This window comes from Lemur catta, chromosome 17 (assembly GCF_020740605.2).
Source record: "Lemur catta isolate mLemCat1 chromosome 17, mLemCat1.pri, whole genome shotgun sequence".
In the NCBI taxonomy this organism is placed as follows: Eukaryota; Metazoa; Chordata; class Mammalia; order Primates; family Lemuridae; genus Lemur; species Lemur catta.
In genome coordinates, this window is record NC_059144.1 from 47,747,032 (window position 1) to 47,773,477 (window position 26,446).

The 26,446-nt window shown below is 45.2% G+C and overlaps 1 protein-coding gene across 5 annotated transcripts; it reads left to right on the plus strand.

The window, feature by feature from the left end:
* The first annotated feature begins 3,602 nt into the window (after positions 1–3,602).
* LOC123622310 (guanine nucleotide-binding protein G(s) subunit alpha isoforms short) lies at positions 3,603–22,962 on the plus strand. Of its 5 annotated transcripts, none has more exons than XM_045528545.1 (13): positions 3,603–3,841; positions 10,028–10,100; positions 12,346–12,390; positions 16,618–16,672; positions 16,760–16,879; positions 17,511–17,608; positions 20,838–20,892; positions 21,024–21,097; positions 21,326–21,384; positions 21,489–21,609; positions 21,705–21,835; positions 22,083–22,150; positions 22,431–22,936. In XM_045528545.1, the coding sequence occupies exons 2-13, from the start codon at positions 10,066–10,068 to the stop codon at positions 22,575–22,577; spliced, it is 1,008 nt and encodes a 335-aa protein (XP_045384501.1). In that variant the 5' UTR covers positions 3,603–3,841; positions 10,028–10,065; the 3' UTR covers positions 22,578–22,936. The 5 variants fall into 5 exon arrangements, with proteins under 5 accessions (XP_045384501.1, XP_045384500.1, XP_045384496.1 ...); XM_045528540.1 differs by lacking the exon at positions 3,603–3,841 and adding an exon at positions 5,831–6,291 and having other exon boundaries at positions 22,431–22,962; XM_045528544.1 differs by lacking the exon at positions 12,346–12,390 and having other exon boundaries at positions 3,639–3,841.
* Positions 22,963–26,446: the final 3,484 nt, after the last annotated feature.

Below are 26,446 nucleotides of genomic sequence, written 5' to 3' on the forward strand. Positions count from 1 at the left end.
TTACATCATGTTTAGTTTTGAATACAAGTTTAGGGTTACTTTGTGATTGAAGTTACTAACTAGTAATATGATAAGAAAAAAGTTGCCCTGGATAATCACTACATTATATTTTTAAGAACTTTTATCATCCTAAGTAATAAAACTTTCTTACAGGCATTAAGTGGGACTAGGAAATGCTTGTTACAATTCCTACTTTCATCATCTACATGGCATAGGCTTCAACATTCATTTGCAATAACAGTTTCAGTCATTGTAGTTAATGAAAGTACAGAATGTGCTCTGAAGACAAGTATCGTGGAAGTGCTAAATACTATTATTAAAACCTTACAGCCAAAGTTTCTGTTTCAGTGGAAACCTATTTATTGTTTCCAAGGCTATTAAAATACTATTATAATTATATTTTCTCTGGATTCTTGGAAAATAACTTAAAATGACCCCAGCTAATGAAAGGCCAAGGAGAACACTCTTGTCCAAAAACTGAATTACATCATTAAGTATAACAGTGTATTTAAGAGTCTAAGCTGTAGCAAGTCTATTGCTTGCAAAAGCAGACAAGGCATTCTTACTCAGAAAGAGGCAGAAGAGCCAAGGAACACAGACTCCATCCACAAATATGAAGCTTACAAGACCACAAAATTCAAACTTCAACATGTGAATTCATCCATTGTTGTAAAATATGGAATGCTGGAAGGAAATGTTGCTAGGCCATCTCTCTGTGTAGCGTGTAACACCACCTGTTTAACCAAGTTGTATTGTTAAGTGACCTAGATTTTAGGTTAGGGATGTATTATTATCTCAACTGTCTGGCTTTGGCATGAAGCAAGTCACCTGAGCCAGGGATCTGTGCACTCTCTGGGCATTTTATACCCAGGACATTCTAGCCCTTTGTCCCTTTCTAGAGCTTGGAGTTTCCATAACTTCTATCTCTTCTTGAGCCAAATGAGAAGCCCCTTCCATTGAAAAATGCTAGTCTGGACTGTTCTAGGAATTATGCTAATGAATTACTCCTCTCTCAAAGCAATAACTTAAAACAGTATTGATCTATTAAAATAAATTATTAATTAATCTGAAAAGATCACACAGGGTAGCCTCCAAATCTGAAAGACTTTTTAAACAATTACAACTTTTAGGGCCTGGGGAAGTAAAATGCTAGGCCAAAAACTGTAGATATGGTGTCAGCTCACCATACCCATTAAGCAAAATCTCTTCTTTTACTTTGTGTCCAGTGAAAACAGAAAACCCAACAGACCACAAACCAGCTTGTGTTTCAGAGCTCTTGATGTCATTTGCTTACCTGTAAACTTTTGGTTCCACCTGTTGCCATTTATTTACAAAGTAAATGCTTTATTTGTCCATCAGTAGTTAGTCATAATAAAATATAAGTGAAACCTACACTTAGAAAAATTTTTTTCAAAGATGGCCTGATAGATTAGGAGTTGAAAGGAGTAAGCCTGACCTTGCGTTACATATTTCTAAGATGGTAATCCCAATTGTGCCCTGCCTAGAACACATGTTAGTATGTGACACAGGGCAGTTTCACTCCTTTTAAAGTTCAGGTGTGCTATTTATCTAAAAGGGGAAGGTGGTAACCCAACTCAGAGATTTCCAAATAAGGAGACTGTCCATTTTATTCATTTGTAACTATGTAGCTATTGGCATAAGTATCAAGGTTGTATTGGTTACTATTTACCTTGTACCTCTTAAATACAATGTATTTGTGCTTTGCCACATTGGAAGCAGGAAGTCTTTGCTGTTGAACAAGTGGAGCATAACAAAAATTTCTGGCCTGTTTCTCCCTCTTAGAAGTCTTTACCAATTTTTAAAAATGACAATTGATGAATCAAATTCAACCAATAAGTTTTTATTTAATATATGAAACTTATGAAACCTGGGCCCTGTCTTCAAGTAGTTCTAATCTAGCCGGTGAATGATAGTGAGCCGTCTCTTCAAACAGCCTTGAAATACTGGTTGTAAGGCCTTACTGCTGAATTTTCATATGAGCACGTTCGGGTGTATCAGTTAAATATTTTTATTTCATTTTGGTTAAGTGAAAAGTATCAACCTAGGTGCTTTTATGAAAAGAAAGTGTATTTTTGTGTGGAAAAGAGATCATGATCCAGAGTGTGACAAAGACATGGCTTGTGATGAGCAGAGAGAATAACAACTTTTGAGCAGTTTGGGAAATGCAGGGGTCTGCAGGTGATTCGGGTCTAGCATCAATGTTTTGCTTCCTGTTCTTAATTCCAAGTGTTCTTTGGTGATGTTGAATAATCCTCTGTTGTCCTTTCGCTTTATAAAAAAGAGGCCTTGTAGAGTGGGGGTAGAGGTGTACCTGAAAGGGCCAAGAAAAATAATATATGGCATCTTCATCTGTTACACCTGTTCTTACTTGAAGCTGAGCAGACGGGAAAGGGAGGATTTCAATGGTCCTGTTGAGCGGGTAACAGTGTCTTTTTATTTTCAAAGCTACCTTAAAACTATACCCAACAATTTACTCAAGGCCTCTGGAAGTATCGGTCAACTCATACCCCTCGGGACTGTTAGATATTCCTAGGTAGACTTCTTTTCTCAAACGTCCCAAGTTAGAAGTCAAAGAGAGTTAAAGTTGGAAGACAGTTCGGGATTACTTTGCAGATCTGGGTTTACTGGCCTTGCGGGTCTGTGTGCCATCCAAGGTCAGCACCATGTCTTTGCCTGATTACCTGGCTATCCTGTTGGCTTGGGCACGTGGTGGGCCACACCAACCCGCATGGACCGAACATTTATTGAATGAATGAATGAATGAATGAATGAATTGTACCCAAGCAGATACACTCCGGGCAGCAAGGGACCCAACCAAGATCCCAGGAAAAGTGGGCCGGAGTCAAGTGGTTGAAAGTTTAGTGTCCCTGCCCTTTTCTACTACATCCTAGTGTAGGGATGAGAGAGGGGGCGGGACACTTTAAACTTTTGAAACAATCCTGAAACAAGTTCATGTTCAGTAAACTACTTTTCCCTCTGTTTCAGGGTCCCTGCGGCGCCCAGGCCGGGCCACCACCTCTCCCACCTGGGAGGACGTCCGATGCACAGACTCCAGAACTCTCGCCTCTGTTCCTTGACTCTCCTGTCGCCGGCGCGCTGCCTGCCGCCCGATTCTTCTATCAATACTAGTTTTGCGCGCCCATCGTACTTTTCTTATCAGAAGATCTGAAACTCTGTCTGGGAGTCGCCATTAATTAGAATTAAGCTTGCCGACACCTACCTCCGCGGGCACGCGCCGCCGGGAGGGAGGGGTGGGTGGCCGTCCCGCGTGCACTAACCGGGAAACCGGAGGTAAGGAGGCGCGCAGCAGGGGTAAGCGCCGCCCAGGGCTACACCACTCACCGAAAATTGGGAGGCAGGTCTGGGAGGCGGGGTCGAGAGCCCACCGTCTTGGGCGCGCTCGTGCCCCCCACCACGGCGCTCCTCGCGCCCCCTGACCACACCCACATTGTCCCCGCACCGGCCCACACCCCTAGCATGCGCGGCGGCCCATTTGGTTGCGTCCTCGATGGGCCGATTTTTTGCGCTTCCCCTTCGGTTTATAGGGGCCGCTGCGGTGGGTCGGTCCTCTGAAGAGGCTGGGGCGTCATCGGGCCGGTTAGAAGCTCTGTTCCCCGGCAGGGACACTCAGTCGCGTCGGCACCGCGGAGCGGGCTGCGTCTGGTGGCCGGCCCGGCACGGCGCTCCTTCGTTCTCTGGCTCTCTGGCTCGGGGCTGCGGCACCGCGGCTGGAGAGAACTCTTGTCCCGGCGCGGGGCAGCGGCGGGCGGCCGGCAGGCAGGCAGGCACTGCCTTGCGTGTGAGTGCACCTCACTCACATGTAAGTCGAGGGGCGCCAGGGCTTCCCGCGGAAGTGCAAGTCGTCCAGCGCGGGCAAGAGCCACCGGGACCGGGACGGGGCAGCGGCGCCCTGCGCTGCTGTCCTGCCCTGTGCCTCCCGGGCACCCCTCAATTCTCTCTCTTTTCTCTTTTCTCTTTTCCATTGGCGTGCCCAACAGCCTAACCAAGGAGCGCCTGAGGGTAACAGCAAACTCGTGCCATCGCGCCTTTTCACTTTTCTTTTTTGAGTTGTTTGACATTTCTTGGTGTTTTTGGTTTCTTGTTGTTGTTGGGTGCTTTTGGTGTGTTCTCACCCCTTTTTCGTTTGCTCATCCTTTTTGGCGCTAACTCTTAGGCAGCCAGCCCAGCAGCCCAAGCCGGGGCAGCCGCGCTCCACGGCCCCGGGGCAGCGCAGCAGGACTTAAGCTGAGACCCCGGACACGGGGCGCACAGGGGCTGGACAGCCCAAGCCCGGGGACAAGCAGGGTACCCAAGCCAGGCGGGAGCCGGGCTCCCCGAGGTGGTGGAGCCACCATGCTGAAGATGGCCAAGAGGCTCCGAGCCCGGGTGGCGGACAGTGAGAGGAAGACGGCCGCGGCGGCTGCCGATATAGCTGCCGAAGCTGCCCTGGCGGCTGCGGCGTTGGCAGAGCCGAGAGAGCCGCTCGCCGCAAAGCCCCCGACGCCACCCAAGAGCGCGGGGCGGCACGGGATCTCCGAGAAGCAGCGCAAGAAGCTAGAGAAGAAGCTGCTGGAGCAGAGGAAAAAGGAGGAGAAGCAGCTAGAGAAGGAGAGAAAGAAGCTGGAGAAGATGCTGAAGAAGACCAAGCTGTCGGACGCCCCGGAGAAGGCCCGACGCGCCGAAGCCGCCGCCGCCGCCTTCGCGGCCACCTTCGACGACATGGGTGCCGCGCAGGGCGCCGCCGCGTTCGGCGAGGGCGCCGCCGGCGAGGGCACGAGCAGGGCCTGGGCTCAGTGGGAAGCGGACGAGGATGACGAGGACGACGACGACTACTATGCATTGCCTCATGTGCGGGGCATCGTGTGGCGACCCAGGTCGCTCAAGGCCGGAATACTGAGGGCCCAGCTGCCCCTCGTGGTGTTCCTGTTCTTCTCCGTGCGCAGCCCCTCGTGGGTGCTCAACTTAATGCTGCAGAGGCGCACGGAGCCGGGCCGTGGCTGTGGCTTCTTGTTCGGGGCGACCTGCTGCCTCCAAATGTTCCTGGGCTGCGCCTTCTTCAGCTTTTGGAGCACCCGCGCCCGGCGCAGAGGCATCTGCCAGGGTCGCTCTGGGGCCAGGGGCGCCTTTGGCTCGGCCCCTGGGGCCCAGCGCCACTGGCGCCGGGATCTGTACATGTAGACAGACCCCCCACCCCCCCCTCCCCACCCCCCCACCACCAGACACCACCATCGCTGTGTAATGTGGAGTTTTATTAGTATTTGTGTGTGTGTGTGGACACATTTTCCTTTTCGGTTGCTCTGTACTTTGGTTCGTGCTCGCCTCGCTTTTTCCACACTCTGCTTTCTGGCTTGCTCTGTCTCTCTCTTTTCAAAAATTTTCCTAAGTCCGGGCGCACACTCCCTCCCTCCCCTTCCGCCCACCCCGGTCCCTTGGCGGCGCCCGCGGGAGGAGGGGGGAGCGAGGCTTCGGGGGCCGCTGGGCTACGCGGCCCGGGGGGTGGAGCGTTGGCGTCGTGCGAGGGGTCGTCACTGGTGCGGAGACGCCCCCTTTCCCCTCTCGGCCCGGCCCGACTTGGGCCTGAGCCCGGGGGGCGGGGGGGCGTCTCCCAGCCCGTCCCGTCCTGGGCCGGGAGCCGGCGGAGGGACCCCCCTTCCCGGGCACCCCGGGGGGACGCCTCCCTCCGCCGGCTCCCGCCCTCCCCGCCGCCGCCGCGGCTGCGGCGGCTGCTCCTCATCCCCTCCTCCTCCTCCTCCTTCCACCCCCCTCGCCGCCGCCGCCTCCTCCTCCCCCCGCCTCCCCCCGCCCGCCGCGGCGCTTTTTGGGTCGGGGCGGCGACGGGGGCCCGGGCCGAGGCAATAAGAGCGGCAGCGGCGGCAGCGGCGGCAGCAGCTCCCGCAGCTCCTGCTCTGGTCCGCCTCGGCCCGGCGGCCATCAGTCCCCTCGGCTTCGGCTCGAGGGGCGGGGAGCTGCGCGCGCCCCTCGGTCCGACCGCCACCGGCCTCCCCTCCGCGCCCCGCGGTCCCCAGTCCTCCCCGCGCCCGGCCCGCCCGCCCGGCGCTGCCCCGGCCCTCCCGGCCCGCTTGAGGCCGCCCGCGCCCGCCGCAGCCGCCCGGCCGCGCCCCGCCGCCGCCATGGGCTGTCTCGGAAACAGTAAGACCGAGGACCAGCGCAACGAGGAGAAGGCGCAGCGCGAGGCCAACAAAAAGATCGAGAAACAGCTGCAGAAGGACAAGCAGGTCTACCGGGCCACGCACCGCCTGCTGCTGCTGGGTAAGGGCGGGGCGGGGGCGCCGGGCCGGGCCGGGCCGGGCCCGGAGGGGCGCCCTGCAGGCCGCGCGCGCCGAGCCCACCCTCCGCCTCGGGCGCGCGCTCCCGAGCCCGCTGCCCGCTCGCGGGCTCTGTCTGTGGGGGGCGAGGCCGGAAGGGGGACCCCGGGGCGCCAATTTGGCCGGGTGGGGGCTCAAAATGGGGCGGAGGGCCGTGGGGACGCGGGCGTGGGTCCCCCTGCCCGGCCCGCCCGCTCTCGTGTGTGTCCCTCTCTCTCTCTCTCGCTCTCCCCTCGCTCTTTTCTCTCTCTCTCTTTCCTCGAGGCCTACACGACGCCAGGGGTTTGAGTGTGTGCTGGGGAGGGGGAGGGGAGGCCCACGGGGCTCCGGAGACTGCGACAAAAAGAGGGTTTCGGGGACAGGAAATGGGGTGGCGGGCCGAGGGAGGGGGACCCGCCTCCTTGGGGTGTGTGATTTATTGGGAGAGGGAAAGGGGGAAGAAAGAGGGGCGAAAAGAGGAGGGGGTGACGCTGGGGGCGCCGTGGTGGCGGAGGGGCCTCGCCAAAGGAAGGCTTTGGCTAGGGAAGTGGCCGAGGAGAGTGGGGGGGCGGGTGACATCAGCCCCTCGGAAAGGCTTGGAGCCGTAAAGGTGGTGCAGTGGGGGGGAGGGGGCGCGAGCGAGTCGTGGCGCCTGAGGGGGGGAGGGCGGCAGCCTCTGGGCGCGACTTGGTGCGTTTCGGGCAGGACGGACCGTGCGCGGAGCAGACGTGTCCCGGGCCAGGCCGGGCCGTGGAAGAAAGAGGAGAGTCGAATAAAATACAGACCCCCCCCAACACAAAAATGCATACAGTTGGTACCAAAAGTGCCCAGTGAAGCCAAATGACACGTCATTTTACAGTGTGACCTTTTTTTCCCCTTCCAGACTTGCAGGCTTTTGAAAAGCAAAGAAGAGAATTAATTGTAGCAGCTGCCCCCCAGCAGCGGCCCCCGCCTCATTTTAATAAACCATTAAAAAACACACATTTTCCTTCTGGTTGGCCACATTGCGAGTGCTTTATAAAAAACGAAAAAACAAAGATATTCACAAATCATATAAAACTGGAAAATGACATTTGTCTGTAAATGGCTTCTTGGTCTGGAAATGGTGTGGTTTGTTTGTTTGTTTGTTTTTTTGGTGCTTTTCAAGGTGGGGGGGTGAGAGCGCTCTAAGGAGAAGACTTTTATTCCAGGTGGAGGAGATGAAAAGACATTAATTAGTTGTTTGTCAAGTGACATTTGGTTGTTTGGTTTTTGGTTTTTCTTTTTTGGTTGTGATTTTTCCTCTTTGACCAAAAAAATGTTAAAGGAGATGGCTTTCCTCCTTTTTTCTTTAAGGTGCTGCTTTGGGAAAAAATAAAAGCAGCATAAAAAATTGTTGAAATGACCAAAAAAATTACAAGCATTAATTAGCATGGAAGTTTTCCACTTCCTTGGTAATTTGGCTATCTGAATAAATTTGTCAGTTTACTAGGTTAAGACCTAGTTCATGGTCACTATTTCAACAAAACAACTTGATTATAAGGAATAAAATGTAAAAGGCTGTTTTTTTTCTTTGGTGGTGTTTGGTTTGCTCTTTTTGGATGGGTCACGTCTTTGTTCTCCCGGGTCCAGATTTATAAAAGCAGAAAATAATTAAGTGAAAATAAGTGTCTTTGGTGTTTATGCATTTGCAAATTCAGTTATTAAATGGTACATATATTGAAGTCTCATCTAAAACTTTTTAAGGCAGAATTATGTGAATATTAATATGCATGGGACTTGATTTCAAAGTATAAATCTGGAAAAGTCTAGAATATTTCCCATGAATGCTATCTTGCTATTTGAATACTAATTTAAGTGTGATGCTAATGGTACCTTAAATTTCTAACACCTTTTGTGCAGTAATTACAAAGTCTCCACTTAATTTGAGACTGTTACTCTGAACACACCTGGCATCACTGTGGGATAATCTTTTTAAGTGTCTTAGTCTATATGGCTGCATTTTTATCATGATTTATTGACAGCCTCTGGCAGAAAAATCTGTAGCCCAAGCCAGTGACACAACATTTTGCTTTTTTAAAATGGTGATTCTCACCAAATAATGCCTCCCCCCAAAAGAGGAAACATAATAACACCCTAAATCCTTTTTACTCCATCTTAATTTAATGGCATAAAAATTAAGTGAATTAGAGAACCCTAAAAAATCATACAATAATTTTTCAGCCACATTTCATAAATGTGGAAACTGAGGCACAGATCTGTTTGTGCCTGTAAAAGATAGTGTTGCACATTTTAACACTTCCAACATTAAAATATTGGAGATCCTGATTAATATTATTAATTCTCTTCATGGAATCTCTTAATAGTGCCTTTTATATTTTAATTTAGGCTCATTAAGATAGAGTGTTTGCTTTGAAATCAATGTTTCTGTGGAAACTAATTTTAACTTTTACAGATATTGATTACAGCCTTGAGAAAAGGCAAGCAAGGGAGGAATGCTGTGCTATCTGGTCATTAAAACAAAACAATTAATACAATTAAAAGTAAAAAAAAGGGGGGGGGGTAAAAACCAAACAGATTTGTGTGGGAGGAGGGCAAAAAACTGTTCACACAAGGATTATTTGTTGGAGAGAGTGCATTGCAAAAACCAAAATGCAAAATAGCAGCAATCCTCCCTCTAGCTTGATGGAAATGTTTGTTTTTCCCATAAATGTGTACATATATATATATTTTTTTTAACAAATGAAAGGTGATTTAAAATGGAGGCATGTGTTCCTTCATATTTTTCTAGTTGGGAAGGACTTGGGATCTTTCAAATTTAGTGGATCCCAGGAATATTTTTCCTTATGATTTAAGTCTTGTCCTTTTATTACTCCTTACTGTTGTTGCAGGTTACTAATATTAATGCTAATACAGTCTCAAGCACTGTATTAGATATTAAAATGTGGTTTTTCAGAAGATGACAGATAATTGATATTCTTCCATTTTCCTCTGCAACATGGCTGTTGTATCCAGAGGGAATTTAACTTTAGAAAGATACAGTTTGCGAGGAAAGGGGGGTGGACAAGTAGATAAAATATAATATTGTGGTTTATGGGGTGGATTTTTAAGTAGCCCAAGGGGTGGGAAACCTGCACAAAACCTGCAGTTTGAAAATGTTTAGGAGGGAAGTGCTGCATCAATACGTGATGTGGAGGAGCCTGCAGTGTCTGTGTGCTGTTTGTGAGTCCTGGGTATTTTAACCATGAAACAACACCTGACAACTAGTAGTTATCTGGCTACATACACTCATGTGTACATGTTACCAGTGACTGCTCGTTTATCAAGAATTCAGTTTCACAGTTTTAACTTCAGTTTTCTTGTTTCCCCCTCAAATGACAAAATTGTGTCATTCCTTCTCTTTGCCCCTTTCCTTTGCCACCCCACAGTTTTTTAAACACCCAAAAGGGGGAGAAAAAAAAACCCACTTAAAAACAGCAAAATATTTAACTCTTGCTGTTAATCTGATGGTGAAATACCGCAGGTAGACACCGAGTTGGATATTTATTTCATTTTCTGTGCGTCGAAATGTCAAGGAAAATTGCAAGTCTGTTGTGTTTGTTTTTTGTGTGTTGCTTCTATGGAAAAACAACAACAACAACAACAACAAACAGCGGTCCTTTCCCTGCCCAAAGTGTGTAACAAGCCTGCTTCATAACCTGAGACTTACTTTCATTTTCTAGGTGCTGGAGAATCTGGTAAAAGCACGATTGTGAAGCAAATGAGGATCCTGCATGTTAATGGGTTTAATGGAGAGTAAGTGTCAAATCTGCGGAAAGGGCACGTACTAAGGGCCACAAACTTTATACTAACCTTTAGGGAGTGTAGGTAGGTTTTGAGGGCTGGGCAGCCAATTTTCACTTAATTTCTTCCTAATTTACATATTAGAAAACTCTGGTAAGACGACATTGGGGCTTCCCCCCCACACACACAATCTTAGGCGCAACAAATAATAACAATATTAATAAAGCACCAGTGTTTGTGTAAAACATTTCCCTATCCCAGGAAAATAGTGCCTGGTTGCAGAGGACACTTAAGAGTACTTGGCCCTGTGACAGCCTCACTGAGGCTAGGTCCTCTGTCGCAGCCTCCCAGATTTTGGTGCAGTGAGTCTTCAACATGGCTGTCAGGGCCGTGGCCACCCCCTTGCCTGGCCCATGCTGACCACTGCAGAGGCCCCCCCCCCCCCAGCAGATTTCAATGTAATGGACCAAAGCAGGGGTTTGAAACTATTAGGGAAACATTGTTTCAATGATATTCTCACATTGGAAGTGGCAGCCCTTGTTTACAATTCTTTTTTTTTTTTTTGCCCCCTTTTGAATCATGATTATGGGTAAATTGTTTCCATTTTTAAAAAAAATCAGTATCCCTGCCTAAAGAAATGAAAAGGAAACATGTAAATGATGGGAAAACTGGAGATTAGGTACTTCCGGCCGTATCCAGGAGCAGTTTTGCCTTTGAAAAGTCCTTCCAAGCATCGTGGTATAGGACAACGTGGCAATACTGCAGTGAGAGAATAAAGATTTAAAAAAAGAGAGAAAGACAGCTTATGTTAGAGGTGTGAGAGATGGGGTCCTGCTTGCCATGAAGAATGCAAACGGAGCATTCAGTAAATCAGGGAATTCACTTTTGTCCCCAGGCTCAAGATGGGGCCGTTGTAACAAAATGTGTAAAACAGAAAAAAACTAAGTTTACCAGCCTGTTTTCACCAGTGTGAAAGGGGTTAATCTCACTAGATTCACAAGCAACTGGAGGCGCTAGTTTGCAATTACTAGCTGGTTAGCAATCTTACTCCCTTTCTTAAACCTGGATCCAGTTGGAAATTTACCCTCAGTTGCGCATGGTTTAATTCAATTATAAACCCCAAAACAAAAAGCTGCTTGCTATTGCTTACTACGCACTAACCACTAGGGAAACAAAGGTAAATTTTATCACCTTTCAGGACATGGAAGGCAGCTCTTTATGGAAAATTCTAGAATTTGTTAGATCAGGTAATCGGGGGTTAGAAAAAGATGACATCACCAGTACAAATGGTCATTTTAGTTTAGGATGCTTTTTATAGTTTAGCTGTGAACCCAGAAAGATTGGTTGTTATGCAGAAAAACGGGAGAGTTTACCAATTTTATTTATGGTGACTCTCAATGAGTTAATCAGTGTGCACACAGATGCTGTTAAGTCAGTCACCTTCACTTGTCACAAACCAATTCTGAAATTCTTAATTCTTTATATTTAGTGCCAGAGGAGAAAATAAACACCATTCACATAGGTTGAGCTAAGCTAATCAATTACAAAATCATGTAGCAGGTTTAGCTATTATGCCCTTCCACCTTCAAGGAGAAATTCCTACTATTTATGAAGATCAGGTTTGGGGTTTTTTTGTTTTGGGGGTTTTTTTGGGTGGTAGTGGGGGGGGGTCTTTTAATTTTTCTGCTGCATCACAGTCCAGACATAGTTTTAATTGATGACAATTTATAGAGAACAATTATTTATAAATAAAACATCTTACAATTTCCTCTACTGCAAGAAGGGAGGTCATTAATTTTATACCAGGAACTCATGGGCAAAATCACCTATGCCTTTGCGTTTTCATATGCAACATTGTGAAGATTCTGACCTGGGAGCCTCATGCGCTGCCATATTCTCAAAAGAATTGTGAGATAAATCACTGTTTTGTCTCCCTAATGCATGTACATTTAGTGAAAGCACAAGAAAATAATTATCTGTCCCTCCTGGATCGGACCAGAGTCTCGAGAGGGCTCTGTTAATACTGCAGCAAAGGTGTGGAACTTTTCCCCCTATGGCCTGCAGTCTCCATAGACATTCCAATTTAGCCAGAAAGGCCACCTAAGAATTAACGACCTAAGAATTAACGGGAAGATTGCGCGCGAATTGTTGCATTTGCTTTTGGCTGATTGTTTAGGGATGTAGACAGGCTTTGTGGGGTGTGTATGAAATTGCGGTGCCTTGCAGATTAGGTGAGCTTTCAATCTCTCTTTAAAAGGGGCGGCGAAGAGGACGCACAGGCTGCAAGGAGCAACAGCGAAGGGTAGGCACATTCAAAAAAAGGAAAATTTTTTAAGAAAACAAACATGAAGATCATACTGGGAAACTGAGGACAGAGACCTGGGAAGAAAATGAAAATCATTTGCGGGGGGGGGGGTGGGGGGGCATCAGCCATATTGTTATACATTTGCAAATAACATATAAACAATCTCTTAACATTTTGGAGCAAGTGAAGTGCAAAACAGTTTTTGGCCATGCTTAAAGTATAATTAGATCCAGCTGGGGGAACGTTATAGATTTCGGCTTTAGATGATCAGTTTAGGATTTTGAGAATTGATGTTTTTCCATATGGTTTCTATTTTCCCCCAGTTCTCCATTTGAACCAGCTACTTGTTTTTAAAACTATCTACTAAATTCCCAGTGGTTGGTCTGATTTTAAAATTTCAGACCTCTTGGGAAAAAAAAAAAATATATATATATATATTTCCCCTCTATTAAAATACGTAATGCGGCACCATCCTTAATTTTGAAAAATGCCTTGGCATCTTGGAGCAGGTCGTTGTTAAAAATTATCTGGAAAAGCCTCTGGCCTTTTAAAAATGATCAAATTTATTTTAATCCAAAGCACTTCACATTAGCTAGTGGATAAGGAAATTCACAACGGCATCCATTTTTTTTCCATTCATTATCAAATTATTTATTTTGCTTCCTGCATCCCACATCCATCACATACAAACATACATGCGCATGCCAGGTAACCATGCTAGCTCTGCTTGCATATATTCTGCATGAAGTGATTGGAGCAGCTATTTTTCATGAGAACATGCAGAGCCATTAACTTAGCCTAGGGCCTCTCAGAGAAACAGCTTCTGTGGCCAGGTGGGGAGGGGAGGGGAGAGGAGGGGCAAAGGATATTGGGTCGGGGACAAAGTGACTGACACATGTTTGTTCATCTGTTTCTTTTAGAATATTTTATCCCTAGATGATGGCTACAGTTTCTCCTCTTCCCGCCCTGTCCTATCACAATTTGCATGCTGGAATTGCCCGGGCTTAGGAACTTCTAATAAGAATACTATTCTGTTTTCTGGGGGAGGGGGGATGGGGCCCCTACTACCTGACCTTGAAAGAGATTGAAAAACAACAAAAGTGGAATGACATCTTTAATTGGCAAAAATGTAGTAGAACAGTTTTTAAAAAAATGGCTAATTGACAAGCTACTGTACCAAAAGTTGGCATTTGAGAGAGATGACAAGTCCTTCCTTATTCAGCATCCTGCTGTGTACTAGATGTTGTGCTACACCCTTGAACCCTACTAATACCTTGCCTGCACGTCTCTGTGACTCTGTTCTAAAGTAAATATAAGTATTAACATTCCTGATAAATAAAAACTCTCTGCATGTTTCAGCAATCCCTGTATCTTGAGTCTGTCTTCTGTCTTCCTTCTTTTGTCTGTCTTTTCCCACAAAAGCACAAAGATTAAGGTATAGACCTGAATGAAACTTAGTACAACATAGCTTTCCCTACCACTTAGTTAGCTAAAGGGGTGGGGGGCTCTTAAAATTTTAGCCCACCTAATCTGTTTTATACATGGGAGGGGGGAGGGGACCAGCAATATCCTAAAAGTACTTCCAGGCCCCATTTTTTAGTCAATCAGAATTCTAGCAATCGGCATATATTTTGCCTTTGTCAAGTAGTTTAGAGACATCTAAGGAATTTTCTCTGAATTTCACAATCAACGTTAAATTCATTAAGTGATAGTAAAAATGATGATAAACCTGCCAACCCCCAGTATAATATCTCCATCTACATAGTAATTGCTTCAATGGAAGAATTTTATGTTTTAGTATTACACACCCGAATTAGATTTTAGATTTCTATTTTAGCTGTTTTATACTTGATACACTCCCACACCTATTCACATACGTAGATGAATACTGAACACGTTCTCAAAATATCTGTATTTTAAGACTGGAAGTTTTCCAATTATACTACTACTACTTAGACCAAAATATCAAACTGAATGAAAAACTTGTTTCTGGAAATACTTTTCTCTTGCTCTATGCAGATCTGGGTATTTAGTACCCAAACATATCTAATTTTACTGTTGTGGAACCTTAAAACCAAAGGTTAATGGCTTTCATTACCAATGAAATGGAGCCTGTTTTTAATGAATGGGAATGGATTTGTCCTAGGGGGGTTTTAGGTAAATTCTGAATCCAAGAGTGAACATTAGGGGCAATCAAACACACGTCCTTTTAATCTCTAACATCTAAATAATTGATCTGAAACTATAATACCAAGGCTGGAAATTCTTAATTTCAGAAATGAGCTTCAATTCTGCATGTACAAAGCAGAATAGTCCCACAGGGTGGTCAGGAGACTCATCTTCTTGCAAGAATAGATGGTCCTTTAAGAGTCCAGGGGCCCAAGGCAGATTTCAGTTTTGTGCACAAGTTCCACACTTGGGGTCTGCAGCTTACCTCTGCCCATCTCTGCCCCTAGGTTCTCTGGACTTATAGCACTTAAATGGCCCTTGAGAGGATTTCTGGTGACATCTCCCCCCCCCCCACATCCCCCACCACTGATGAGTGTTCCTGGTAAACTCTGTGGGCCCCTTACTCCAAGATCAGTGTTACAAAAGGCCTGTTTAAGAGAAAGCCCCGATCCTACGAAAAGGGTGAGATGAGATCATTCAGAAAATGAGGGCCCACCCCTCAAATACACAAATATTTATTCAGAAAGAATAAAATGCTCAGGAAATATTAGCTATTACAATTCTTTGAAAAAGGAAAGACCAAGTTGGGCGGGGGGCGGGGTGAGGGCCTGTTGACAGGCATGTGCTTGACACCCCCTTCTCCCCCCACTGCATCACTAACCACCCCTTCAGGCTGCAGTTGCTATTAACCCCCCCTCTGCATTTCCTCTTTTCTATTGTGTTCCACTCCAGAGGGATTATTTAATTTCTCCCTCCATTCTATGACATGGCAAATTAACCAAGTGAATGCTTTGAAAATTGGGAATCTCAGAAGATTTTTAAAAACAAACCACAATGAAAAAGATAACTCTGTCCCTTCTTCCTCCGCCCCACCCCCACCCTGCACCCTGCCCCAGTTTCTGCCTCTGTGATGCAAGACCTTTCCCCTCTCTCAGCCTCAGTTTCCCCACCAGTGGGGCAGGAGTGCAGCGCCTGCCTTCTGCATGAGGATGCAGTCCCATCCCGGGCCTGACACGTCGTAGGCATGCTATGCATGTTGTTTCTCTTCCCCCCACTCTAACAAAGAGGGCAGGGTTTGGGCTGTGGGTGTGGCAAGATGTTCACTCCAAGCAAAAGGCCCAAGAATCTTCCTCGGCTGTGCCTCTAATGAAGGCTAATTTCTGAAAGACATGCAACATTGGATCAGTGTAATCTGGTGCAAAAATTAACATTCTGTCAGGGGTGCCCAGAGGCCAAAGGGCATGGCCTTTACCCATGGGACCAACGACTCTGAATATAGCTCACTGCATGAAGACCACATAGGCTAGCTATTCTATATATCTAGTTAAAAGAAAGAAACAAAACCCCTAACCTCTATTTAACAGAGGGACCTGACCCCACCCACCATCATAAGCACTTCTGGGGGTGGAATCTTTAATTTCATTCCTGTTCACATTGAGGGACCAATGTCTACGAACATTCCTAAACTAGGAATGTTGTTCACTGCTGCTAGCTGCAGTGCCCAGAACAGCATACACATAACGACTATTTAAATAAACAAACAAATAATAAAGCCACAAAGCCTTGAAATCTATAATTAAGTATTGTTAACACCACCACCTGCATTCACTGGTTCTCAGTATGCTAATTTAGCAACTGAGTGAATTCCAAGTCAAACCATAGGGCTGTTTTTCTCCCCACCCCCAATAGGATGCCAATAAGGGTCAGTGGAAACCTTTTAGGAAGTGTTAGTGTGTAGCGTGTGGGGGCTTCAAACCCATGGGCCCGCATATGAGATAGTAAATGGACTTTGCAACTTCTGGTACAGTAGCCTCAATTGTGATCACAATGCCAGTCTGCTAATCTGCCCCACTGGGTGTGTTCTCAGGACACATTCAGGAGGTTATGATTTGAAACCACCTTTATTCAGGTACTTCCAATCTCTGCACAGATCTGAACCCACCACTCCTTGAAGAACAGAATACTATGCTTTTTAGTTGGAATATCTTGATTAAAGCAACACTCCCAATGGACAGTATGCAATATGATTTTTTTTTCTTTTCAATCCCACTGCAGTGATAAGGCAGTCAAAGTGCAGGACATCAAAAACAACCTGAAGGAGGCCATTGAAGTACGTGCTACCTCCTTGCCCTTTCTGTCCTTTAGCCTCCCTCTCAGACAGTGCTGTCCCCTGACCGCTTTGCTAAATCACTTTCAGACCATTGTGGCCGCCATGAGCAACCTGGTGCCACCTGTGGAGCTGGCCAACCCCGAGAACCAGTTCAGAGTGGACTACATTCTGAGTGTGATGAACAAGCCGGACTTTGACTTTCCTCCTGTAAGCCGCACCCCTCTCTTGTGGCCTTAGCCCCGCCCACCTGAGCACCGATCACATAGGGACATCAGTGATAGCCCACACCCCGGCAGGTGTCCAAACCACACTTTGGGGCAAACACATTGATCCTTAGGAAAAAATTAATCTCGTGCATACCCTTAATGTTTAAAAAAAAAAAACAACTAATGATCATTAGGGCTTTGTTCAAGATGGATAATGAAAATTCTGTCACCCCTTGTAAATCTTGGCTTACCTTATCCTCAAAAATAAACAGCACCCTTTAATTCTACAATTCTTACTTTATTAGATTATAAATTTTTTATGAGGGAAAATGTCCTGAGCTGTGGCAGGCTTAATTATTCCCTCATCCACATCTTAGGACAAACAAAACTGCATGTTAAATATGGCACACAGGTACTAATTGTCCAGTTATTCCACTGAGAGCACCCAAGGGTACCTTGGGACTCTCACTTTAAAGATTTTTATGAGCATTAATTCATTAAATGGGCTCAAAATTCAGATTCACACCAAGTGTAGGTGACATAGTAAACTATGGTCCTAGAGTTCAAATGACAGTGTTCTTGATTTGTTGGAGCTCCGATCTTTCAACATGTTCTCTCATGTTCGTCTTCAGGAATTCTACGAGCATGCCAAGGTTCTGTGGCAGGATGAAGGAGTGCGCGCCTGCTATGAGCGCTCCAACGAGTACCAGCTGATCGACTGTGCCCAGTAGTAAGTACCCTTTCAGCACGTAAAGCAGGCAAACACGGAGAAAACAAAAAAACCTGCCACTCTTGCTTTTAAAGTCACTTCCTTTCACAGAGGCCAACCAGTTATCCTGCTTGCAGTTAGAAAGTTCTAGTCTGATTCATTTGTTTTATTAAGAAAAACTCTTAATTGCATTTTTTTAGTGCAGTGACATTATATTATATAAACATTTAATGCCTGTTAGAGCAAAATGATAATTACTTTCAGTAAAGTGATGCTTATACTTAGCTTGATGTAATTAATTGAATTGACCTCCAGACATTTAGGGAAACAGGGCAGCTCTCCCACTTGGGATAATGTAAAAGTATTACATTTTACTGCAGTAATTTAAAAACATGACAAACAGGAACGGGGAGGACAAAAACATGCTTCCCCTCCTTGGTAGCTAACTGCTTTGCTGATTCTGCTGTCGGGTGACCGTAGTAGCTGCCATAGTCCAATATTATTAGATTAGTGAATCTAGATGGAGTGGAGTTTTGTGTTGTCTTGACTTTTGAACTCTATTTCATATCATTTATTCCTTCACACCGGGTCTTGATTCAAGGATGGTAAGTGGTCGGTGGATTTTAAATCCTAAACTGAACACCTAAACAACACAGCACAGTGGTGGGGTTATTTTCAAGTAAAACAGATTACCTGAGAGGATGACAGGTTAAGGGCTAGCCAGAGCGATGTGAAAGACATCTTTCTCCAAAGTCCTATAGACAGATTTTACTGCACACCTCCACTTGATGCCTAAGCTGCTGCACCAGTTGCATGATACCTGCCTTGCCTTTCCCTGGGGGACCCTCCCTCCAGCCACAGCACCCTTCGTGGTCTCTCTTCCAGAGGACGTAATACCACATATCTGGAAAGTGGCCTTTTAAATAGTTTATGACCTCCCTCCACCCGCACATGATATAGCAGACATATGGTGGTCAGGGTTATAAAAAAATTTAAAGATACTTTTGTTTGCTGCTGCTGCACAAACGCACAAAGCAATCTCAGTGAGTGATATTCTGTAGTGGGGGTGTCTTTTGTGACTGGGGGAGGGGTAGGCAGTAGAGGTTTGGTGTTTTAGCTTTTCTTATTATAAGTAGCTGAAACTCTGAACCAATTTTGCTATAGAAAGTACTAACTAATCAGAACCAAGGTACCAGGCTGGCTCACAGACAGCTAAAATTGCATTAGTTAGTAGCCCCAAGCCTGAGGAACTGATTGCGAAAACCAGTTTAAAAAGTAGGAGGGAGGAAGAGGTAATAGCAGTCAAACAACAAACAAAAAGCAAGTTCTTTAAAATACTGTTTTCTACAGATTGCATAGGCTTGGGTCAGGGTGTGCGAAATCTGTCCATTTATCCTTCCCTTGCACTGCTTTCCCATAGGAAGTTCATTTGATTACTTTCAGTTGTCACATACATAGATATTTCATGGTTTAATATACAAGCAAACTTGTATATTTTTTCAAGGAACAGAAAAACAGTCCATCTTGGTCAGCCCCCACTCCTCCTTCAACAAAGTCCCTGATTTTCTGAAAAGTTTGATCTAAAAGCTGGAAGTGCTAATTATAGTAACGCAAAACAAATGGAAATCCTGGAATTGTTTGCATTTTGTATTTTGGATCCAAGTCAGAAGTTAAGTACAGGTACAAGATTAGGAGGGTTTAACCATCCCAGTTTTAAATGCTGGGGGTGGAATAACAAATTTATTAATTAACAGTAGTTGAGCCAGGTTTTGGGGGGCAAAGGTCATATTATTTAAAAGTTTTTTGGTTTTTTTTTTTTTTTTTATTAAGCAACACTTGATTACTCCTGAAACTAAAAGCTAAAAAGTGCACCATTTGCACAGATTATGAAAAGTTTTAAGGAAACTCAGAGAAAAAGAGAACAAAGTAGCTTAAAACTTTTAAAATGTCTTCCCTTATGGGATGGTTCAAACAGCCCTGCATTTGCAATGACCAGTATGTTTCTGGTTGAACTGCCTTTATGTTAAAGTTGAGATACTGGTACCGTGCCCATTTCTTAAGCTGCCTATTTTTATTTGTTGAGCTGGGGTTTGGCTGGCCCCACTCCAGATGTCTCTCTCACAAGATTTGGTGCTGATGAGCTATTTATAGAACTGTGGTTCTGTTGCCATGGCAACATGCTGGAGGCCAGGGTGGCTGGGGAGCTATTTCTGGCCTGGTGCTGTAATGTAAGATTGATTGGGCAAGTTAGTATATCCTCTAAGCCAGACTAACTCTGAACTGGTAAAAAGGAAGGGGGAAAAAAACTTACGGAATTTCTTTAAATAGACTTTTTTCCCTTTGTGATTTTTCTTTTTTGATTAGCCCACTTTAAAACAATTCCAAACTCTACCCCCCCCCCGAAAAAAATGGCTTTAACATTAATTTTCCATATTAATTAAATTACCCCACTCTTTTAAAAGTTAATTTTCCTGTGTGTCTAGTCAAGCAACACAAGCAAGATACTTTTTTAAACTAAAAGTTTAATATCTGGAGTGCTCTCTTTCATGGACCAAATAGAACGGAAGGGAACTCTGTGTTTGTTTCCTGCTCAGGGTGGTTAAGGGCAGGAAGGGCCTCTTTGTGCCAACCTCTTTTGTTCTCTTTAATCAATGAGATTCTTAAAAAGTAAAAAGGAAGGGATACAGATTCTCAGTAACTAAAACAATCCCTTTTGCCCTTGAGGGGAAAATCCTTGCTGCTCTCAAGTGTGCCACTCTACATGTTTTTTACAATTGAATGAGGTGGCATTAGACAATTTTCATACCATGTGCCATTTTAGTCAAGCAATTCAAAGTTTTGTCAGTCGTTATCAGACAGCACAGAATCTGATAGTTCTGCTTTGGGGTCCTCTCTCTACTGCTTGAGATGCACAAAAGTAAACTTTTAAAAAGAAGAACTTGAAGAACAAAGCTCCACCACTGCCCTGTGCTATGTGTGTAGTCTGGGTGCCCTGAGAATTCATAGATAGCTGCTAGACACGTTTCTAGTTCCCCAGTTCCTAAATTTATTTAAATTCTGTTTGCCCTAACCCCTTTAAGGCTAAGCTTTGAGTCATAAATGTAATCAATGTGCAAGCAAAAGTGCCATTGACTTAATGCTCTATAACTGTGGGACAGTCGTTTCCGTTTAGCCTGACCTTGTAGAGACACAAATAGTTGGCAAATAGATGTGCGTGCTCTGAACACCTCCATGTGTCTTTTTGTCCCAGCTTCCTGGACAAGATTGATATCATCAAGCAGGATGACTATGTGCCAACTGACCAGGTATGCAAAACTTCTCACAATCAGAGGACTCAGCCCCCTTGCCAAGCTTCTCAAGATTTTTGCTCTAGATTGGCAGTTATTCTTATTTCGATTGGTTTGTGTGAGAGCCATTGTCCTGAATTTTGTTTTAGGACCTGCTTCGCTGCCGTGTCCTGACTTCTGGAATCTTTGAGACCAAGTTCCAGGTGGACAAAGTCAACTTCCAGTAAGAGAATAAATAGTTCACTTCTTTATAAAATGGAGATAGTGGTTTCTTTTCTTTTTTTTTTTTTTTTAATTCTTATTTCAGCATATTGTGGGGGTACAAAAGTTTAGGTTATGTATATTGCCCTTGCCCCCCATGCCCCCGGGAGATAGTGGTTTCTTGATGTTCCCTCTGGCGGTTGGAGCGATGGCCCCTTTGATATAACCACGTGTCCTTCTTCCCCGCCAGCATGTTTGACGTGGGTGGCCAGCGCGACGAACGCCGCAAATGGATCCAGTGCTTCAACGGTAGGGATGCACTCGGCCTCGCTCTTAAAGCACATTTTGCTTTTGTGATCGTCAAGGACCATGTTAGCTTCTAACACTCATTGCTGTTGCTCTCTTGTGGCTAGATGTGACTGCAATCATTTTCGTGGTAGCCAGCAGCAGCTACAACATGGTCATTCGAGAGGACAACCAGACCAACCGCCTGCAGGAGGCTCTGAACCTCTTCAAGAGCATCTGGAACAACAGGTTTGTGGAGTAAAAACCCACCCCTGCCCTGGTTTGTCCTGTTAGCAAAAAAGGAGCTAGGGCGAGCGTCTGAAACCCGCCTCCATCCTTGCTAGATGGCTGCGCACGATCTCTGTGATTCTGTTCCTCAACAAGCAAGATCTGCTCGCTGAGAAAGTCCTTGCTGGGAAATCGAAGATTGAGGACTACTTTCCAGAGTTCGCGCGCTACACTACTCCTGAGGATGGTACGTGTGGCTTCTGTTTTTTGGTGGCTGCCCATTTAGGTGGTTCTTTCTCAAAAGGCTGGGCTGAAAACCCCCACCCCCTCCCACCACCAAACTTATAAAGGATTTTATAAGGGAAGCAAGAAAAAATTATTTCTATTTCTACTTCAGAGTCCTAAGAAGTTAGGGGGCTACAGTGATATTAGCACCCTAGATCTGCTCTAACCTTTAATTACCTTAAGTAATGAAATATTTCTATTTTTTACAGCTACTCCTGAGCCTGGAGAGGACCCACGCGTGACCCGGGCCAAGTACTTCATTCGTGATGAGTTTCTGGTGAGTAGAGCCTGTTCTTTACTTCCCTCTCTTGCTCCCCCCTCCCCACTTTATCCTATGGCTATAAACATAACTTAATGCTAAATTTGGGGATTGAACTATCCAGTTCTTCACCAATACCCAGTGTGAGTTTTAGCTGTGTGTACCCCTTCATTGGGTTTTGTCTTAATACAACACTCCTAGCTAGGCAACAGTCATCATCCCTGGTAGATGTCCCCATTGGTGACAGGGTGGTTCCTATGAGGGCATCACTGACCCATCCCGTGTTGTGTCCCCACAGAGAATCAGCACTGCCAGCGGGGACGGGCGCCACTACTGCTACCCTCACTTTACCTGCGCCGTGGACACCGAAAACATCCGCCGTGTCTTCAACGATTGCCGCGACATCATCCAGCGCATGCATCTTCGTCAGTATGAGCTGCTCTAAAAAGGGAACATCCAAATTTAATTAAAGCCTTAAGCACAATTAATGAAAATTAAAACGTAATTGTACAAGCAGTTAATCACCCACCATAGGGCATGATTAACAAAGCAACCTTTCCTTTCCCCACTGATTGTTCAAAACCCCATTTTCCTTCAAAAACCCCCATTTTCCTTCAAAAACCCCCATTTTCCTTCAAAACCCCCCATTTTCCTTCAGCTTGCTTAGATGTTTCCAAATTTAGAAAGCTTAAGGCGGCCTACAGAAAAAGAAAAGGCCACAACAGTTCCCTCTCACTTTCAGTAAAAGATTAAAATAACAGCAGCAAACAGAAATAAATAAATGAAATAAATGAAATAAATAAATATTGTGTTGTGCAGCATTAAAAAAATCAAAATAAAAATTAAATGTGAGCAAAAAGTGATGTGACTCTTGTGAATTATTCGCGGCTCAGAGCAAATAAGGTGGGAGGCCCCAAGTTGAGGTACAAGCCTCAAGGTGAAAATCTCACCACTACATATTTTCGGGTGACCCAGTCTTTAGGTTTCTTAAAACAATTTGCAGAAAATATGAAAAGTCCACTTATCCTCCTTCTAACTAAACCTTTACCCCGTAGTAAACCATTATGCCCTACCCTAGTTAATTCCACATTTTAATCGTTGCTGCCCTATCCAAAGATTCTACCAACTTACACTGTTACCTCATCACGTGGTTTGCCTGTTTACGCAGTCTCCCCCCCAAAAGGTGTATTTTTTACAATAAGGACTAAATTATGTGGTGGGAAAGTGGGGTTATTAAAGAAATGGTGTTGAAACCACTGGTTAGCCATTTGGGACAAATGGAAGCATTCCACATCAATCACACACATGTAAATAAAAGGGGTAGTTTTTAAAAAGTGACTTCACAATTAAAATCTGGGGTTTATAGACTTCTATACAGCATGACAATAATACCTAAAGACCATAAAGAGGAAAAGTAACTATATAAAAATGAAAATCACATATAAAAAATGAATGGGGGAGAGGTTTGAGTTGGGTAAAATTCTAACAAAGGGTTGACTCATAAGCAAAGAGTTCTTAAGAATCAATAAGCAAAACCAGAAAAATGGGTAAAATATATAAACATGCAACTTAAAAAATACAAGTAGCTAACAAACGTTTGGGAAAATGTGGAACGTCACTCATAATGAAATACAAATAAACTTTCATGATAATGGGGGGTGGGAGGTGAAGGGTGGGGGGTGGGGGTGGGGGTAGTGGTTGGTACTCATGGGCCCTGTATCAAACACAATGAGGCCAGATTTGCAGTGGGCCTTGGATGGGGTCCACACAGGCTCCCTAGTCTTTCACCTCCAGGTTTATCCTGCCAGCTTGTGTCACCCATGGTGTTGGCTCCCTGAGAGGGTGGAAGGAAGGGGCCTATACTGCCCCTAGCATTACCCTCAGCCTCAACCTCTGTGCCCTCTAAAATTGGCCAAATGGGACATCAAGTTCATTCTGTAATCCAGGCCCCAAATCCATTTCCTGGCCTATTTTCTACGTCAAGTTAATCCCAGCCAAATTAGTCACCCAGCATAGCCCACCAGGGGTGTGCAATAAGCCCCAAGGAGGGCAGAAAAAGCAGCAAAAACCTCCATCTCCGTAAACCTTTCCAAGATTTTGTACATAACATTCAGTCCACGTAACTGTTTGCTATGCAAATTTTAGTACAAAACCACCCCAAAGGCCCCCAAATAAACATATACTCCAAGTAAAAACTAAGGCTTGCTTGCTATGCAAATATAGCCAGAAGACCAGCCCACAAGTTCCCATAATCCTCCAAAGCACCCCAAAAAGCCCACAACTGAAACTTGTGCGGGGGGTCACAAGTGCAACCACAAGGCCCCAGTGTACCCCATGAACACTCACTCCTGTAAAGGCTGTTCTGAGTGGAAAATCAAGGTTGAAACCCATCCCCTAGCCCCTCCTCCAAGATAGCCACCTGTATGCCCCTCCTCCAAGATGGCCACCTGTATGCCCCTTCTCCAAGATAGCCACCTGTATGCCCCTCCTCCAAGATGGCCACCTGTATGCCCCTCCTCCAAGATAGCCACCTGTATGCCCCTCCTCCAAGATGGCCACCTGTATGCCCCTTCTCCAAGATGGCCACCTATATGCCCTTCTTCCAAGATGGCCACCTGTATGCCCCTTCTCCAAGATGGCCGCCTATATGCCCCTCCTCCAAGATGGCCACCTGTATGCCCCTCCTCCAAGATAGCCACCTGTATGCCCCTCCTCCAAGATGGCCACCTGTATGCCCCTCCTCCAAGATGGCCACCTGTATGCCCCTTCTCCAAGATGGCCACCTATATGCCCTTCTTCCAAGATGGCCACCTGTATGCCCCTTCTCCAAGATGGCCGCCTATATGCCCCTCCTCCAAGATGGCCACCTGTATGGCCCTCCTACATATAAATTCTGAAACCCTCTTTGCATAAACCACATAAGGTTATCACAGCTCTATTCACCTATCCACCAAAATTATCAAGCACAAAATTCCCGGGCCATAGAACAAGTTATACCAAGGAAAATGATGCCCCAGAACCCCACCTTGCTGGTCAGCACCGACAGAGACTTCATGGTATCTTCTAGAAGGGCCAGAAACATCAGTTATCAGGCACCTACCATGTGACAATCACCACCCAATGAGATAGATTAGGCTGTTGCCACCATTTTACCAACTAGTATCAGAGGCCCAGAGAGGCCTCAGAGACTTGGCCAGTAAGCAGGGAAGACAGGCTTCAGACTCAGGTAGCCAAAGCCCACCACTTGACCCCTACAGGATACTGTTGTCTTGAAAGATGCAGGAAAAAGAGAGAAAGGTCTCCCGGTGTTCTTTCCATGATGCCAGTTGCCCATGACCTATGACCCCGAGAGGAAATCCTTCAGGGCACCATGAGATTCCACACCCGAGTGTGTAGGTGGGGCTGTCTTCCATCAGGGTGGCCTTGGGTGTACCCCTGCTCCCTGCCAGGTCAGGGCCTTGTCCCCACCAGGCACTCGGTTGCATCTGAGACTTGCTTCTCTACCTTAGGACTCATCCGTTCCATTTAAAACATTTTTGTTTCCATTTTCCCTTTGATCCCGGTACCAAACCTAACTTTCATAGAGTTATTTTAAAACTAAACTTTAGGATCTTCAGAAAGAAAATGAAAATTGTGAAGAATTTCATCTAAGCCTTTTATTACAAGAAGCCATTAAAAAAATTTAAGCTGAATTTTAAATTTATTCAAATGCAAAACATTATTTTTCTAAAGGTAACAATTTGTACCACACTTGAATGTGTAAGCCCAGTGTAGATGACTATTCACTGATCTTTTGGAGATTGAAAATAATAATAAACAACTAGGCCCCTTCACAGTATGAGGAGGGCCTAGAATTGGGCAGAATTTTTGCCTACCTCCACTTTTATTTAATTGTGTGCAAAATTATACTAAAAGAAATGGCCACATCTGCATAGCCCTCTGCACACATCAATGGCATTCTCTTATTATAACGGTTTTCTTGGTTTTAGTCATCTTTGCGCTCAATAAATGTATACAGAGCAAGGACTCTATGCCAGTGGGAGTTCTGTTTTCATGGGGTTTATGTCCCAGCAGGGAAGACACATACTTAACAAATAAATAATTAAAAGCATTACAGATGGTGACAAAGTCTCCAAGACAATAAACAGGATGGAGGCAGTGGGGAATGGGAGATGTTTGAGGTGGGACTCCACTTTAGATAGAATAGCCTGGGAGGGCCTCCCTGAAGATGCACATTTTCTTATGAGGATGTGAAGGATGAGAAGAAGATAGCCATACAAGTACCAGTGGCTAACTTCAGTATTTTTTATTATT

Coding starts and splice junctions, on each gene's coding strand:
- LOC123622310 (XM_045528540.1), top strand. CDS start 6,153: ATGGGCTGTCTCGGAAACAGTAAGACCGAGGACCAGCGCAACGAGGAG. Junction 6,292..10,027: donor GCACCGCCTGCTGCTGCTGG/GTAAGGGCGGGG, acceptor TTCATTTTCTAG/GTGCTGGAGAATCTGGTAAA. Junction 20,893..21,023: donor ACTATGTGCCAACTGACCAG/GTATGCAAAACT, acceptor ATTTTGTTTTAG/GACCTGCTTCGCTGCCGTGT.